The following is a 15,890-nucleotide window of genomic DNA, read 5'->3' as shown; positions in this document are numbered from 1 at the left end:
GTTTCCTTCTATCCATTGCCTCTTGCCAAGCACAAGGGTAAACCAGTCACAATCAGGGAGGTGCTTAACTAGCTGTCATCTGAACTGGGATCCTGAGCTAGGAAAGAGACTATCATTCTGATTTTAGCAATAAGAGAACATAAAGTCTAGTGTAATTCCTGCCAGATAAGCAGGATTCCCTTGCAGTAACCTTGGAGAACCTTGCTTAAGTTAAAGAACCTAATAAGATACAGTCCTAATCTGTTTGTACTTCTCCTAGTTTAAAGCCCCCCAGCTGGGCTGGGATATCTCCAGCATCTCTGATTACACATGTAGTAGGGATTTTACTCATGGTAGACTTGCACAGTGAAGCTGTGATGAAACAGTGTATTCTTTTCACAACACCTTGCTAGAATTGTTTATGCAGTGTTTATTCACAGTAGTGAAACTGAATTAACAAAGCATAAATGTCCCCAAATGTTGGTCGTGAAATAGCTGAGATGTGGTCACCAGTGCTTTGTCTTATCTTACTCTTCCCCTGTTTCTTTGCTCAGAAGACCGCAGAACAACCCTGAACTTCTTGTACTTCTTCTCTGATCTCTCTTCATTGTACAATTGGCTTCAAAGAGTCTGCTAAAGCTGAAAGAGTTTGTTTTGTCCATGACCTGGGCCAACTTCAGCAAACTTGCTCAATAAATAAACACTAAATTTTTTCAAATTTGGTATCATAATGCTCTTGGGATTATTTATATGTATTTTTATACATATATACACACACATATACATACATACGTATACATAGATACATACATACATACACATATATGCTTATGGCGCATATGCATATATAGAATACCTATGTGCGTGTGTGTATATATATACACACATATATATTTAAGACCTTCAGGGAGCAGTAGCATGTCCCACACGACATAGGCCAGGGTCAGGAATGGAGACTAACATAGGCTTGTGAAGAGTGCGAAAGATAGTTACATCTATTCATGTAACCTTCCATGGCCATATAGAATCATAGAATCATAGAATCATAGAATTGTAAGGGTTGGAAAGGACCTTAAGATCATCTAGTTCCAACCCCCCTGCCATGGGCAGGGACACCTTGCCCTAAACCACATGGTTCAAGGCTCTGTCCAACCTGGCCTTGAACACCGCCAGGGATGGAGCATCCACAACCTCCCTGGGCAACCCATTCCAGTGCTTCGCCACCCTCACTGTAAAGAACTTCTTCCTTATATCTAATCTAAACTTCCCCTGTTTAAGTTTGAACCCATTACCCCTTGTCCTACCACTACAGCCCCTAAGGAAGAGTCCCTCCCCAGCATCCTTGTGACCCCCTTCAGATACTGGAAGGCTGCTATGAGGTCAGCACGCAGCCTTCTCTTCTCCAGGCTGAACAGCCCCAACTCTCTCAGCATGTCTTCATAGGGGAGGTGCTCCAGCCCTCTTATCATCCTCGTGGCCCTCCTCTGGACTCGCTCCAACAGCTCCATGTCCTTTTTATGTTGAGGACACCAGAACTGTACACAGTACTCCAAGTGAGGTCTTACGAGAGCAGAGTAGAGGGGCAGGATCATCTCCTTCGACCTGCTGGTCACGCTTCTTTTGATGCAGCCCAGGATACGGTCGGCTTTCTGGGCTGCAAGCGCACACTGCCAGCTCATGTTAAGCTTCTCGTCAACCAACACCCCCAAGTCCTTTTCTGCAGGGCTGCTCTGAATCTCTTCTCCGCCCAACCTGTAGCAGTGCCTGGGATTGCCCCGACCCAGGTGTAGGACCTTGCACTTGGCTTGGTTAAACTTCATAAGGTTGGCATCGGCCCACCTCACAAGCGTGTCAAGGTCCCTCTGGATGGCATCCCTTCCCTCCAGCGTATCAACCAAACCACACAGCTTGGTGTCGTCGGCAAACTTGCTGAGGGCGCACTCAATCCCACTGTCCATGTCGCCGACAAAGATGTTGAACAGGACCGGTCCCAACACCGATCCCTGAGGGACACCACTCGTTACAGGTTTCCAACTGGACATCGAGCCATTTACCACAACTCTTTGCGTGCGGCCATCAAGCCAGTTTTTTATCCACCGAGTGGTCCATCTATCAAATTGATGTCTCTCCAATTTAGAGACAAGGATGTCGTGCGGGACAGTGTCGAACGCTTTGCACAAGTCCAGGTAGATGACGTCAACTGCTCTGCCCCTGTCCATCAGTTCCATGGCTCCATCATAGAAGGCCACCAAACTGGTCAGGCAGGATTTCCCCTTAGTGAAGCCATGTTGGCTGTCACCAACCACCTCGTTGTTTTTCATGTGCCTTAGCATGTTTTCCAGGAGAAACTGTTCCAAGATTTTGCCAGGCACAGAGGTGAGGCTGACTGGTCTGTAGTTCCCTGGGTCTTCCACCTTCCCCTTCTTGAAAATGGGGGTTATATTACCCTTCTTCCAGTCATCGGGAACTTCACCTGACTGCCAGGATTTTTCGAATATGATGGACAGTGGTTTAGCAACTTCATTCGCCAGCTCCTTCAGGACCCGTGGATGGATTTCATCAGGTCCCATGGACTTGTGCATATTCAGGTTCTTAAGATGGTCTCGAACCTGATCGTCTCCTACAGTGGGCCTAAGGTCTTCATTCTCACAGTCCGTGCATTTGCTTTCCAAGACTTGGGTGATGTGGTCAGAGTATTTGCTGGTGAAGACTGAGGCAAAGAAGTCATTAAGAACCTCAGCCTTCTCCAAATCCATGGTAGCCAGTTCTCCTGATAGCTTCTGGAGAGGGCCTACATTGTCCCTAGTCTGTCTTTTATTTGCTACGTTTCTATAGAATCCTTTCCTGTTATCTTTTACATCCCTTGCCAAACTTAATTCTAGCTGGGCCTTAGCTTTCCTAACCTGGTCCCTAGCTTCTCGGGCAATGCTCCTATATTCTTCCCAGGCCGCCTGTCCTCGCTTCCACCTTCTATAAGCTTCTTTTTTCCCTCTAAGTTTCCTCAGCAGCTCCTTGTCCATCCATGGAGGTCTCCTGGCCCTCCTGCTGCACTTTCTTCTAGTCGGGATGCAACACTCTTGAGCATGTAGCAGGTGATCCTTGAATACTGACCAGCAGTCTTGGGCCCCCCTGCCCTCTAGGACTGTATCCCATGAAACCTTACTAAGGAGGTTCCTGAAGAGGCCAAAGTCTGCTTTCTTGAAGTCCAGGGCAGTGAGCTTGCTGCATGCTCTTCTCACTGTCCTGAGGATCTCAAACTCAACCATATCGTGATCACTAGAGCCAAGGCTGCCCTGGAGCGTTACATTTCCAACCAGTCCCTCCCTGTTGGTGAGCAGGTCCAGCATGGCACCTCTCCTCATCAGCTCCTCTATTGCTTGAAAGAGGAAGTTGTCTTCCACACAATTGAGGAACCTCCTGGATTGCTTCTGCCAGGCCGTACCGTCCCTCCAACAGAAGTCAGGATGGTTGAAGTCCCCCATGAGGACCAGGGCCTGCGAGCGTGAGGCTGCTCCTATCTGTCTGTAGAGCGCTTCATCCACAGAGTCCTCTTGATCAGGCGGCCTGTAACAGATCCCCACCGTAATGTCCCCTGTTGCTGTTTTCCCTTTGATCCTGACCCACAAACACTCTGTTACCTCATCACCCGTCCCCAGACAGAGTTCCATACTCTCTAGCCTATCACTGACATAGATAGCAACACCCCCTCCCTGTCTGCCTGGCCTGTCTTTTCTAAACAGCCTGTAACCTTCCATTCCGACATTCCAGTCATAGGAGCCATCCCACCATGTTTCTGTGATACCAATGACATCATATTCCCATAGCCTTGCACACATCTCTAATTCCTCTTGTTTGTTCCCCATACTACGGGCATTTGTATAGAGGCACCTCAGCCGAGCTCCAAATGCAGCCGACTCAATGGCTGGGGCAGCTGGAACATCTCTACATCGCTCCAAGCACTTATTACAGGTGCTGGCAACTGACCAGGAATGTTGGGATGGATCAATGCTCCCCCAACACATCTAGTTTAAAGCTTTCCTGACCAGCCTGGCAAGCCTCCTACCAAAACAGCTCTTCCCCTTCTTTGTCAGACCAGCTCCACCAGCCTCCAGTAGATCTGGCCTCCCAAATGGAGCCCCATGTTCTAAATAGCCAAACCCCTGACTATGGCACCAGCATTCTAACCGTTTATTAACCTGCCAAACACGCCTAGCTTTTTTAAGGTCCTCCCCTTTGTCCTGGAGAATTGATGAAAAAACTATCTGAGCTCCAGAGCCCCTAACCACCTCTCCCAGGGCTCTGTAGTCCATTCCTATCTGCCTATAGTACCACTATATGAAAATATAAGTCTCAAAGAGCAGTTACTGGGTCTCTCTTCCAAGCAACCTCAAAAGAAAATTTGGAAATAACATAGGGAAGAACACAGAAATTGCTTATAGTTCCTGAAATAAGAAAGCAACCTGTCCTCAAGTGAATAAAACTACTCAGCAGTGCTGGTCACTGCTGCAAACTGTTGTCATGCTTGCTGTTAAGGACCAAAAAACCATGAAAAGGGAGTACACCATCTGACATAAGTCGATTAAACCTTATCCTAGATTAACCCTGGTACAAATGAGTTTCTAAATAACCAGGAAGGTCAGTATATTGCTTAAAGCAGACACCAAAGCATAACCCTCAAGCAGCAAGGACACTGTAGTACATGTGCTTATCACCTCTCCAGTGTGGACACAGACTGGAGTTGGACTATACGCTCTGTAGTTCATGTGTGTGCTGCCTTTTTTTGCATTGACCATGATGATGATAGAAAATTATAGGTCAGCAAACATGGTGCAACTACTGTATTTTGAATAGGATGTGATATGGTTTTAAGCCCTTTTGGCCATAAGCAAGCAGATCAAGAATGGCTTTGCATTAGCACATCTAGAAGGACAGTAAGAAAGTGGCTGAATTCTGTGGCTTAAGCCCAGCCAGCTTAAGTACCACGCTGCTGCTTGCTCACTCCACCCCTCCATAGCCCCATGGTGGCATGTGGAGGAGAATCAGAAAAAGATGAAACCCAGGGGCTGAGATAAGAACAGTTTAATAATTGAAATAAAAGTAAAATATAATCATAGAATAGAATACAACAGTACAGCAACACAGCAACATGACATGACATGACATAACATAGCGTGACATGACATGACATAACATGACATGACATAACATGACATAACATAACATGACATAACATAACATGAAAAAAGAGACGGAGAGAAAGGAATAACCCCCCTTCCCAAAAAACCCCAAATGATGCACAGTACAACTGTTCAGCACCCACTGACCGATGCCCAGCCAGTCCCCAAACAGTGACCAGCCCTTTCTGGGTAACTCCCCCCAGTTTATATACTGGGCATAGAATCATAGAAGCATAGAATGGTTTGGGTTGGAAGGGGCCTTCAAAGCTCATCTATTCCAACTCCCCTGTAACGGGCAGGGACACCTTCAACTAGATCAGGTTGCTCAGAACCAAATCCAGCCTGGCCTTGAATGTCTCCAGGGATGGTGCATCCATCACCTCTCTGGGCAACCTGTGCCAGTGTTTTACCACCCTCAGTGTAATTTACTCCTCACATCCAGGCTGAATCTCCCCTCTTTTAGTTTAAAACCATCACCTCTCAACCTGTTGCAACAAGCCCTGCTAAAAAGTCTCTCCTCATCTTTCTCATAGGCCCCTTTTAAGTACTGAAAGGCCACAATAAGGTCTCCCTGGAGTCTTCTCCAGGCTGAACAACCCCAGCTCTCTTAGCCTTTCCTCATAGCAGAGGTGCTCCATCCCTCTGATCATTTCTGTGGCCCTTCTCTGGACCCTCTCCAACAGGTTCATGTTTTCCTGTGCTGAGGATTCCAGAGCTGGATGCAGGATTGCAGGGTGGGGGTCTCATCACAGTAGAGTAGAGGGACAAAGGGCATGACATGCTGTGGTATGGAATACCCCTTTGGCTAGTTTAGGTCAGGTGTCCTGTCTCTGCTTCCTCCCAGCTTCTTTTGCCTGTCCTCACCAGCAGAGCATGAGAGACTGAGAAGTCCTTGATTTAGAGTAACAACTAGAACATCAGTGTGTTACCAGCATTGTTCTCAGACTAAAGCCAAAACACGGCACTGCACCAGCTACTAGGGGGAGAATTAACTCTATCCCAGCTGAAACCAGGACACTGAATGCCCATTATCCGTCACACATGTAAGTGTAGGACTGAGGCTGGTTAGCTCATGCAGGGACAATAAAAAAGGAATAGTGCTGTGGCATGAATACATTTATGAGGGTGGTGAAGGCCTCATGCTGTGTTGTGAAGTCTAAGGTCAAGAGATTCAGTTGATCTGGACCCTGACATCATGGGTTGATGTCCCAGCCTGGCCTTGGATGTGTGCCATTACCATGGACCTGCCTGATGACTTCTGACTTGCCTGACAGACTTGAGACATGCAAGGACTCCAGTCCCAGCATCAACATAATCTGTTTATTGATCAAAGCAATCCCACATGTCAGAACATCATAATATTTATCCTATAAGCACCTTGATTGTTTACTGTTCTGTTTGGTTCCAGAATGCTCTGCTTCAGCGATTACTGATCCTTTAATGGGAGACAGGAAGCACATATCAGAGGACTTCCAGAACTTGATTTAGAAAGAACTTCGTGAAAAAGCAGTCATAGGAGATGCCAATGAATGAAGGTAATGCAATACAAACATTACACCACATCATTACTGAAGCGGCACAAACATGACAACCTGAACAGAAAGAGAAGATACTAAACCCTGCAGTTATTAGAAATCTTCAGAAGTAAATAACTTCTTGCAAGCTTTTCAGAAGTCTGTTGGGAAACATCTTGCCAAGCTTTGGGTGTTTATTTACAGAGACAGAAAAGTCTTCTTGCATTTGCATTGATATCCATGGCATGACAACGCAGTCCTGTAAGAATGCTGCTCCAGGGCAGAGCCCTGCCATAAATAACTAATTACACAGAAAAAGTTGTCATTACAAATATGCTAAGTGAGGTAGCTAAACACTGTCACACCAGATAGATAATATCTAACCTATAACCTAATTATTTCACCCTGAGATTACTGCTCTCCATCCTGTTTCCTTCTGTGGTCAATTCTAGCTGCAAGGATGGAAAGTGAAATACCTTTACAGCTGGTCCCTTTTGATGATAACTCAAACAGAGCCCACTGCAGTTGTCCTACGAGGACATGCATCATCATCCCCATCCCACCATCTCCAGACATTTCACAGAATCAGAATTACAGACTGGTTTGGGTGGGAAGGGACCTTAAAGCTCATCCAGTTCCAACCCCCTGCCACGAGCAGGGACACCTTCCACTAGAGCAGGTTGCTCCAAGCCTCTGTGTCCAACCTGGCCTTGAACACTGCCAGGGATGGGACAGCCACAGCTTCTCTGGGCACCCTGTGCCAGCGCCTCAGCTGGCACCCTTCAGCACCCTCACAGGGAAGAACTTCTGCCTAGTGTTAGTTTTCTGCCAGTGTTACAAGCCACTGAAAGCCACCCCTGAGCAGGGGGGAGTGTTGGACGAGCAGCTCTCCCTCTCCTGCACGTGGCAAGACATCTGTGCTGAAAACCCCCATACTCCTCCAGAGGTTTATGGCATTACAACCACAAAAAGCCCAGCAGACCCTCTCTATTATTATTATTATCACTATTACTATTACTACTATTACTATTACTATTACTATTACTATTACTATTAAGATTACTATTTGTACACCTTTGTGGAAAGAGCATCTTATCCTTTGCCCTGCCTGCTCCTAGGCATATTTTAAGAAGGTAGTTACACAAACAGGCAAATTCACAATTCCTCCCCTAATCAATATATTATTAAGAAGTATAATCCAAGCTGAAAACAAAGTTAGACTCATTGCTGCTTCCACCAGACTCTTCTCTGTCCCATATAAGGAAAACAGAAGCACTTCCTGAGACTTGGTAAAAGGTTGTGCCTTGGGAATATTGTTTAAAATGGTGCAAAATGGTGTTTCCTGCTTAGAACTTATTGAAAACTCTTTCGTGTATGAGCAAGGCTGTTGTTACCCAAATCAACATGAATTTGAGAAAGATGTTCCCTACATCAGCAAAGTGGGCAGTTCTCATGGGAAAAAAAGTGAGGTCTTTTCACTGTCACCTGTCACACTGTTTCTAGCTCCTTCCAACTGTAAAGAAAAGCAAAGAATGTTAGGATGTTGGGATTCTTGGTATGGAAGAGTCACCGGAAGGTGGATAAACCTGCATCAGAAGGATTCATCACTTGACCCACCACATTCCCATCTAAGCACACCTACTCTTGTGGAACACCAGTGCCCAGGAGAAAGCTGAGCTGCTATCTAGGTGTTTGCAGCTGGGAACCTAAGTGTGCCCAGAAGCCAAATTCCATGGAAATTACATGTTTCTGGAAGCCCACATCAGTGAGGCACCTAGGACACTCAGGGTCCAAGGGCCATGCCCCACTTCTTCAAGGACTTTAACTTACTTAACCTAAATCCTATGTGCTTTCCAGATCATTGGATTGGCTTGTTTTTTGTCACTTGCCAAAGTAATATCAATCCTAACCAAGCACAGTGTTTAATCAGCCTTTTCCTTCTCTTTTTTCCTTTTTAACTAAAAGAAGCTCCATCAATCAAACGAGAAACCAACAATTATTGCCCTTGGTCCAGCTCTAGGTGCTCCTCTCCATCAGGTCAAGAATTTCTTTGTATACTTGTTCATATGCTTGCACACCCCAAAGGAAATCAAAGTGGACGAATTCAGGAATGTACTTTTTGTACGCCACATTGGTTATCCGAGGCAGTGTGATGTTTACGTCTTCGGGGGCTGAAATCCAGTCCTTGCCACCATACCATGCAGCAAGAGGGGCTTTCATGTTTTCCAGTTTGTAGAAGGGAGGTGTGGTCTGCAAGACAAATAGTGTGGCTTGAGGAAGGAAAACCTGGGAGGTCATGGGCAAGTCAAAACTTCAAAGTATTCCTGATTGCTGCTTGGAATTTCTCCTCTATCCTAAGAGGTGGTACAGAAACTATCAGCAGAGATCCTGACTATGCCTTGGGCTCCTGTGCTTTTCATCAGAGAGTCAAAAAGTCATCACTGAACAACATCACAGACATGGGTTTTGTAAGAAAGGTACAAACTAGTTTAACCATATAAGGTAAATCCCATCAAATTCAGTCTCAACTACTGCAATATTTTCAATGTAATTTTAGTCTGTCTTTCCTTTTTTTTTTTTTTCTTTTCTCTTTTAAAACTAACAAATGAGAATGGATTTCTCTTACCTGGTTGTAATGAAACATGTTGTCACTGCCATAATCATAATATTTGAATTCCCCTGTTTGATAGAGCTGGAAAAGGAGGGAAGTTGTATTTATTATCCATGCATTAGGGGGAACCATAAGAAAGATAAAAGAGGCAAGCGAGGAATTGTACAGCTCCTGTCTGCCACCAAGGCTACATGTTACATGTGATACTGTCTTTTGGGAGGGGAGATCAACCTTGAGGAAGATCTCAGCACGACCTGCAAGACTGCCTGGCGTTGCTCATGTCTGCTATTTGGAGGCTGAGGCCCCAGAAACCCACAGTGCACCAAGAGCTAGCCTCAAAGAAGGCATAAATCAGACCTTTGGGCAAGTTTCCTTTGTCTCTCATGGTCAGTGTCTACAACAGAAGGATATGAATCTGTGCATGTTTTCAATCATTAGTTTTTCTATGATTAGCTGTCTCTACTGACCCACAGCTCTTGGCCTTTAGCATCTCCTGTGCTGATTTATTACCATTTTTTTCTTCCATCTCCATCTCCTATCAGCTCCTAAGACTCTTGGTCATCTTTTGTTGAATGTTATGGCTAAAAGAACTGCATCTGCACCAGTGTTTCATGTCAATTTTCCCCTTTCTCTCTAATATAGCTCTGCAGGGAGAGCAATGGAGGATTATATCCAAGCATTGAGAAGACGTCCTTGGCAGCTGAGAGAACATGGGCCCTGGTTACATGCAATCTTATTCTGCAGCAGGAAGTATTACCTGGCGCCAGTGTAACACGTTTTTTATGGATGTTGAATCAGGGTAGCGGGACAGGTAGACATCTATGCGGCTCTGCAAGAAACCATTGGAGACATTTATTCTCTGCATGGAGGGAAATCCCATTAGAAATAAACCTGATCCTTTTCAGTAGCCACAGAAATCTTCCACTCACACAAACTGCTTCATCTTAGCTCTGTGAAGGCACAGCTCAGCCACGTGCCATGAGAATTCATGCTGCAGACAGCAGCATGAAAGGTCCTGTAGAGCTTCCTTCAGTAAGCTGAGCAATTCCCATGGAACGCTGGGTCATGTTATGAGTCTATGTGGTTTTCAATCCAAAGTAAACTCCACATATTGTGCTCAGGGTCCTTTTGTAAAGACAATGGGCAACTCATGACAATAGTTCTACATGTTGTTTCTAATGTGTTTTCTCCTTGGAATATTAAGAAATTAACCCACTTTCTTTGAGAAACAGTGGCCTAGCTCTGACTCCATCCATGATCAAGTCATTATTGCTTGGCACTTTACATGGACCTGTCTTCAATTTTGCTTACATGAGTGGTTTGTGGTAAGATCTGGACTTTGAAATCTTGGCTGGCCCCAAGGAAATAGCCCCTGTGTGAGTGGGGAATCCCTGGGACCACCCAACTCACCTGGATATGTCCCCAGGCAACTTACTACAGCTGTAGTGTTGGCCCTGGTGGGAGCAGGGTTGGGCTGAAGACCTGCACCCTGGTGCCTCCAGCCTGAATTTTTCTATGACTCTGTGTTCAGAGTGCAGTGCAGCACAGGGAAAGGCTTAGTATGTTCTAAGGGATAGTGGACTGAAGAGTCTGAGGGCCCACATCTCCTAGCAGTGGACTGAAGGGAAGTTTGTTCTGCAAGAGCCCATTTTGTTATTAAAACACACGTGAAATTACAAATCACTTAGTGAAAGAGAAACCCTGGGTGCCCCTGAAGCACCAAATGAATTTCTGTGCTCTCCCCTTTGGTATCATCCCTTCTGGGGAGACAGTGTGCTCAGCAGACATCTGACCTTGTGCACACCCTGGGCTTCCCTCTGGTGCCAATGCAAGAGCATCACAATGGCCAGATTGCAAAACGTTGACTCAATGGCAAGATTTTTCAACAAATTGAAGAGGTGAAAGGCCAGGTGAAGGCAGCTAGTTGACAACTCAGGCTCAAACAACGAGAAACTGGATTGCTTAAAAGGTAAGCTGGAGTGTACATACCACATTTAAGCTGTTGGTAAACCCACCAGGCAAGTAAAGGACCAAGGAGCAAAAGCTTTTGAAGATAGGGTAGCTGCACAGTTTGGAAATCACTTGCTGCAGGATTTCGCCCTTATCGAAGACCACTGTATGTCCTAAAATGAGCTGTGAAAGTCAAAGGCATTGATCAGTGTGGTCACATTCCTCTTTTGTCTTCAGACACTCCCCAACTCTCTGCTCATCCCTGAAAGTTTCTGCCTTCCTTGCCACAGCTTTACTGGGCTTTGTGATTTTGGCTTTTCAGAAATGGCCATGGCCCTGGAAGAGCCCTGATCTTCCTACAAGAGGTTTCTCCTAGGAAGATGGACCCAAAAGTAATAGCTAGAAATAGTTGTTCTCAGATTAGGGCTGGACAAGAGGATGCTTTACACTGTTCAACACCCTGCAGCCTCAAGGGCATAGGCACAAACGTACCTACCTGCTCAATGCAAAGGGCACACACAAAGGGAAATGAAAGCGATGTACAAGCACTGCATGTCTCAAGTGATGAGACCTTCCTGTTCCCTCCTTTCCCTTCACACCAGACAAGTGTGTGGCAAGGACGTACCTTAACCAGCCCCTCGGGAAGGTCTAACACCCTTACCAAGGGTGACTTCATATTTGAGTTTGTGGTGATAGGAGCCAAGGCAAAAAACATCTTGATTTTGCGATCCAGCTCAGGAATGGACGAAAAAGCAATGAAACCTGTGGGAGGGAGAAGGAAGCAGACCCTGCCAGGTTATTTCTGAAGGAGTTGTTGATTCCCAGGTGTGTGTGCCCATCAGAAGAACCCTTGGAGGTGGCTCTAGCAGGTTGGTGACTTGACCTGAAGCCTTTGCTACTGATGCATTTTAGCTCCTAGCTTGACTGCTCAGCCCAGCTGCAGCTCCCGCAAGCCCTTCTTGAGGCTCTGAGAGCAGTGGGATGCACCAAAAACCATCACTGCAACCATTTTTGGGCTGTCGCTGCTCAAAACTGTTCTGTTAATGCAAACAGGAATTTTTTACCTGCTCTTTTCCTTTTGTTGCTTGGATGTGCCTAGACATTACCCTCCCTGTCCGTGTTCTCAGAAGAACACTTCCAAACCAGGGGTGCGCAACTAAACATAATCCTGACAGCGGTCTGATCTCCTCCTAAGTACCTGTGGTGGTTCCCTGGGAGTAAGCCACGTAGTATAACTGCTCCTGTCCAGTTTTCTGCAGAATATAGTTGATCGTTGCTGGAAGGTCATACATGGCCATCTCATGAAAGCTGCAACAGAGATGGGCACATAACAAAATTACTGACCTTAGTGCTTTGACTATTTGGGGAGCAGGTGAGGGCTCTGGCAGGTATCTTGGTGGAGTTGGTTTATGCCCACTGGCAGATGGTGTGACTGTCAGCAGTGCTGCTCCTCCAGCCTACAGACACTGCTGAGGGTACCAGGTACCTGCCCACCCTTCAGTTTTGCAGGAAGTACCTGTAATTTGAGTATTCCTGCTGGTGAAACTCAAACTTTTTGTGCTTTTGTGACCAGCTGTTCCCCCGGCTGTTTCCGATCCAGACGTCATAGCCAGCATCAGCGAGGATGAAGCCCAGGCTGCTGTTGGGTAAGTTGGTAACCCAGTTGCTTCCCTCCAACACCAGGCCATGCTGCAGGAGGACCGCGGGCTTTGGAGCTGAAGAAAGAAAAGTAGGATCATTTCTCTGACCACTAGCAAAATTCACATCCAGGTATTGCTTTCGCAGCAACCTCTTGGGGAAGTGACTCCAGTGCAGGGAGATGGTCAGCTATGCCCTCAACCTCTTTGGAGAGCTGTTTTTGAAATATGCTCTTTGGTCATCCCAGGGCAGAGAAAATCAATATAGTGAAGCTGAAAAATAAGGTTGGACTCCACACTGAATTATGCTCCCAGAAAGAAGGAAACTGAACCTGTGTCTGTCTGAACAATGGCTGTGCGCTTTGCATGGAGACCACCCTGTTCATGGTGCCTTTTGTTTGACTCAGGTACTCCAGGTCTGACCAGGAGACACTGAAAACCCAGCAGAGTTTAAGAACCTCCCAAGGCACAGCAACCCCATGATGCCCTGTTGCAAGAGACACGCTACTGGAGGGGCCAAGAGCATCTCCTCCACTCAATTCAGCCCACTTTAAGCCATATGGGCAAGTCTCAGCTCCTCACAACAAGCTTACAAACTTTTTTACAAAGGAACAGGAAGCCTGAAGTGCTGTAGGAAGAGAGAGGAAGAGAGATTATGGAAAGGTTTAGTTTGGAAAGGTTGCCTGGAGGTCTCTGCTCTGCTCAAACCAGGTCCAGCTTCACAGCCACGACAGGGTTATCACAGGGATATCTGAATTCATATGGTAGAGTGACCATAGGTTGCAGCATGAAAAGTTGAAGTAAAAGTGACTTTATTTTTTTTTTCTTTACTTTGTCTTTTTTTTCTGTTGTTTTTCAGACCCTCAATATAAGACTCACGTTCCCACCCTGGACAGCTGAGGACAAAGTGTCCTGAAGGGAATGTTGGCTTTTTACACCCATTTGCCATGTTCATACGCCGGTTCTCCTGCTTCCTTGGAGAGGGACACCCTGCCAAGAATGGGGCATCACCCCCTTCACTTTGAAACAGTGGTTCAAGTGAAGAACAGAAAGGAGCCAAAATGGTGAGACGGCATTGGACTGGAAATTGGCTGGGGTTTTTTTGCTCACAAATGGCTTTTTGCTGTTCCACTGGCTGGTTTTGAGCAGAGGTAAAACCTGGAGCAAAATTTCTCTGTCCCATTCATTCTCCTTATCTTTTCCTCCCTCTTTGGAGCAGATCCTCTCAGAACAAGAACAAGAAGTTTGGTGTGGAGGGCACCTGCATTTCTTCTGCTAATCCTACAGAGAAAGTTGTCTCCTTGAGGATCCAGCCCATGACAAGGCAGCCCTGACCATCTTCAGCCCTGGGCATCTTCAGCCCAGCAAAGCTCTCAGGGTCCCTCGACCAGGCAGACCTTGTGGCACTTACGGGGACAGAACATGCTGGAGCCCTGTGCCTCTGCTTCATGGGAGGTGCTCATGCTTTCCAGATTGTCTCTGCCATGAGGAATCCTCTGCATGGTGAGGTAATAGCCATCATCTGTCACCACTTCATGCTCCTCATAGGGGTACCCATGGTAGCGGATAATTTCACCCTGTGAAAAGGGAAGGACAGTGTGGGGCAGGTCCCCAGGGAGGTGGGGGTCTCCATTCTGGAGGGTGTCAGGGCTTGTCTGGATGAAGCCAACAGTGGCTGCCCTGAGCTCATGGTGGTGACTCCTGCTATCAGCAGGAGGTTGGAGTACGGACCTCCCAATGCCCCTTCCACCAATGCTGTGGCAATGTTATGCCTTCAGCTAAAATTTTTGGCAGCTGTGAGTTTCCCTTGCTCTTTCAGCAGATCTGATAAAGACAGACCCATTGTCACTTTTCATGTTGCAATCAATGTTTGTGAGGGTGGTGAGGCGCTGGCACAGGGTGCCCAGAGGAGCTGTGGCTGCCCCATCCCTGGCAGTGTTCAAGGCCAGGTTGGACACAGGGGCTTGGAGCAACCTGCTCTAGTGGAAGGTGTCCCTGCCCGGGGCAGGGGGTTGGGACTGGATGAGCTTTAAGGTCCCTTCCCACCCAAACCAGTCTGGGATTCTATGATTCTAAGAGCGGGGCAGCAACGACAGTGAAGCTCCAAGCCTGAGACAGCTACATTGACCAACCCTGTTGATTTCACCCAAATCTCCCACAATGTCTGCCATAAATCTCTATGTACATAAGCACAGGGAAATAAATTCTCTAATAAAACCCTGGTACCAAACTTTGGTGAACATGTACACACAAAGACCATCGGTCTTTATGGCAACATAGGCAGCTTGCATGCCCAAGCAGGAAAAGAAGGGAGAGAAGTCAGGACTTACGACATCCATGGACGCCTCAGGACTTGCATTTGACTTTTCACTGATGCACATTAAATAAGCAATGGTTATGAACAGCCACTTCATGGTGCTCTGCAAAACATTGTCAACATGATGAGCATGAGAGACATTGACAGTACTGACACAGAAGCTAGGGATTGCATGCACTTCACTTCTGTTAGTATATCAATCTGACCACTCAACAGGTGCAATACATTTAAAATCCTCCAATTTGTCCTAAAAATGCCTCATTTTGCTCATTTTGAACAATGCCAGAGTCCAAACTCTGTCCCATTTAATCACACACTCTCCATCAGATCACTGTATTCAGAAAAATGCATGTGTATGTATACAGCTATATGCACCTGGGCAAATCTGTTTTCTGAGGGGGTGATTATAGACTATTCATTTAAAATGATGTCTCAGAGACTCGTAAGAATAGATTATTTGGTTAAACTGATAGCTGAACTAATCAAGAGGAAACCACCTGATTTCAAGTTGCAGGACCATGGAGGTTTTGTTCTTAATATGTAATCAAATAACGTGATTTGGTTGGGCTCTACCCAACCTGAAAGAGACCCCAGGACACACGTGAGTTGATATTGCAAACCTGAGTGAAATACTACCCCAGGAGACCTGCTGTTCTTCCTGGGAAGGGTTTTGAAGCATATGTTTTGAATGTTCCTACCACAAAC

The 15,890-nt window shown here is 46.3% G+C and overlaps 1 protein-coding gene across 1 annotated transcript; it reads right to left on the bottom strand.

Annotated features, from left to right (window-relative positions):
- Nucleotides 1-8,686: 8,686 nt before the first annotated feature.
- Nucleotides 8,687-15,369, bottom strand: LOC115608978 (lipase member M-like). Its single transcript, XM_030488562.1, has 9 exons — nucleotides 15,199-15,369; nucleotides 14,280-14,445; nucleotides 12,748-12,946; nucleotides 12,430-12,539; nucleotides 11,857-11,993; nucleotides 11,271-11,414; nucleotides 10,039-10,110; nucleotides 9,297-9,362; nucleotides 8,687-8,920 (listed from the first exon to the last, which is right to left on the bottom strand). Exons 1-9 carry the CDS (start codon nucleotides 15,280-15,282, stop codon nucleotides 8,687-8,689), a joined length of 1,212 nt encoding a protein of 403 aa, XP_030344422.1. The 5' UTR covers nucleotides 15,283-15,369.
- Between the last annotated feature and the right edge of the window lie 521 nt (nucleotides 15,370-15,890).

This window comes from Strigops habroptila, chromosome 5 (assembly GCF_004027225.2).
Source record: "Strigops habroptila isolate Jane chromosome 5, bStrHab1.2.pri, whole genome shotgun sequence".
In the NCBI taxonomy this organism is placed as follows: domain Eukaryota; kingdom Metazoa; phylum Chordata; class Aves; order Psittaciformes; family Psittacidae; genus Strigops; species Strigops habroptila.
Note: the sequence above shows the minus strand (reverse complement) of the source record. Positions and strands in the feature narration are given on the sequence as shown.

Coding starts and splice junctions, on each gene's coding strand:
- LOC115608978 (XM_030488562.1), bottom strand. CDS start 15,282: ATGAAGTGGCTGTTCATAACCATTGCTTATTTAATGTGCATCAGTGAA. Junction 12,540..12,747: donor CAGGAATACTCAAATTACAG/GTACTTCCTGCA, acceptor TCTCTGTTGCAG/CTTTCATGAGATGGCCATGT. Junction 8,921..9,296: donor ACATGTTTCATTACAACCAG/GTAAGAGAAATC, acceptor TTTGTCTTGCAG/ACCACACCTCCCTTCTACAA.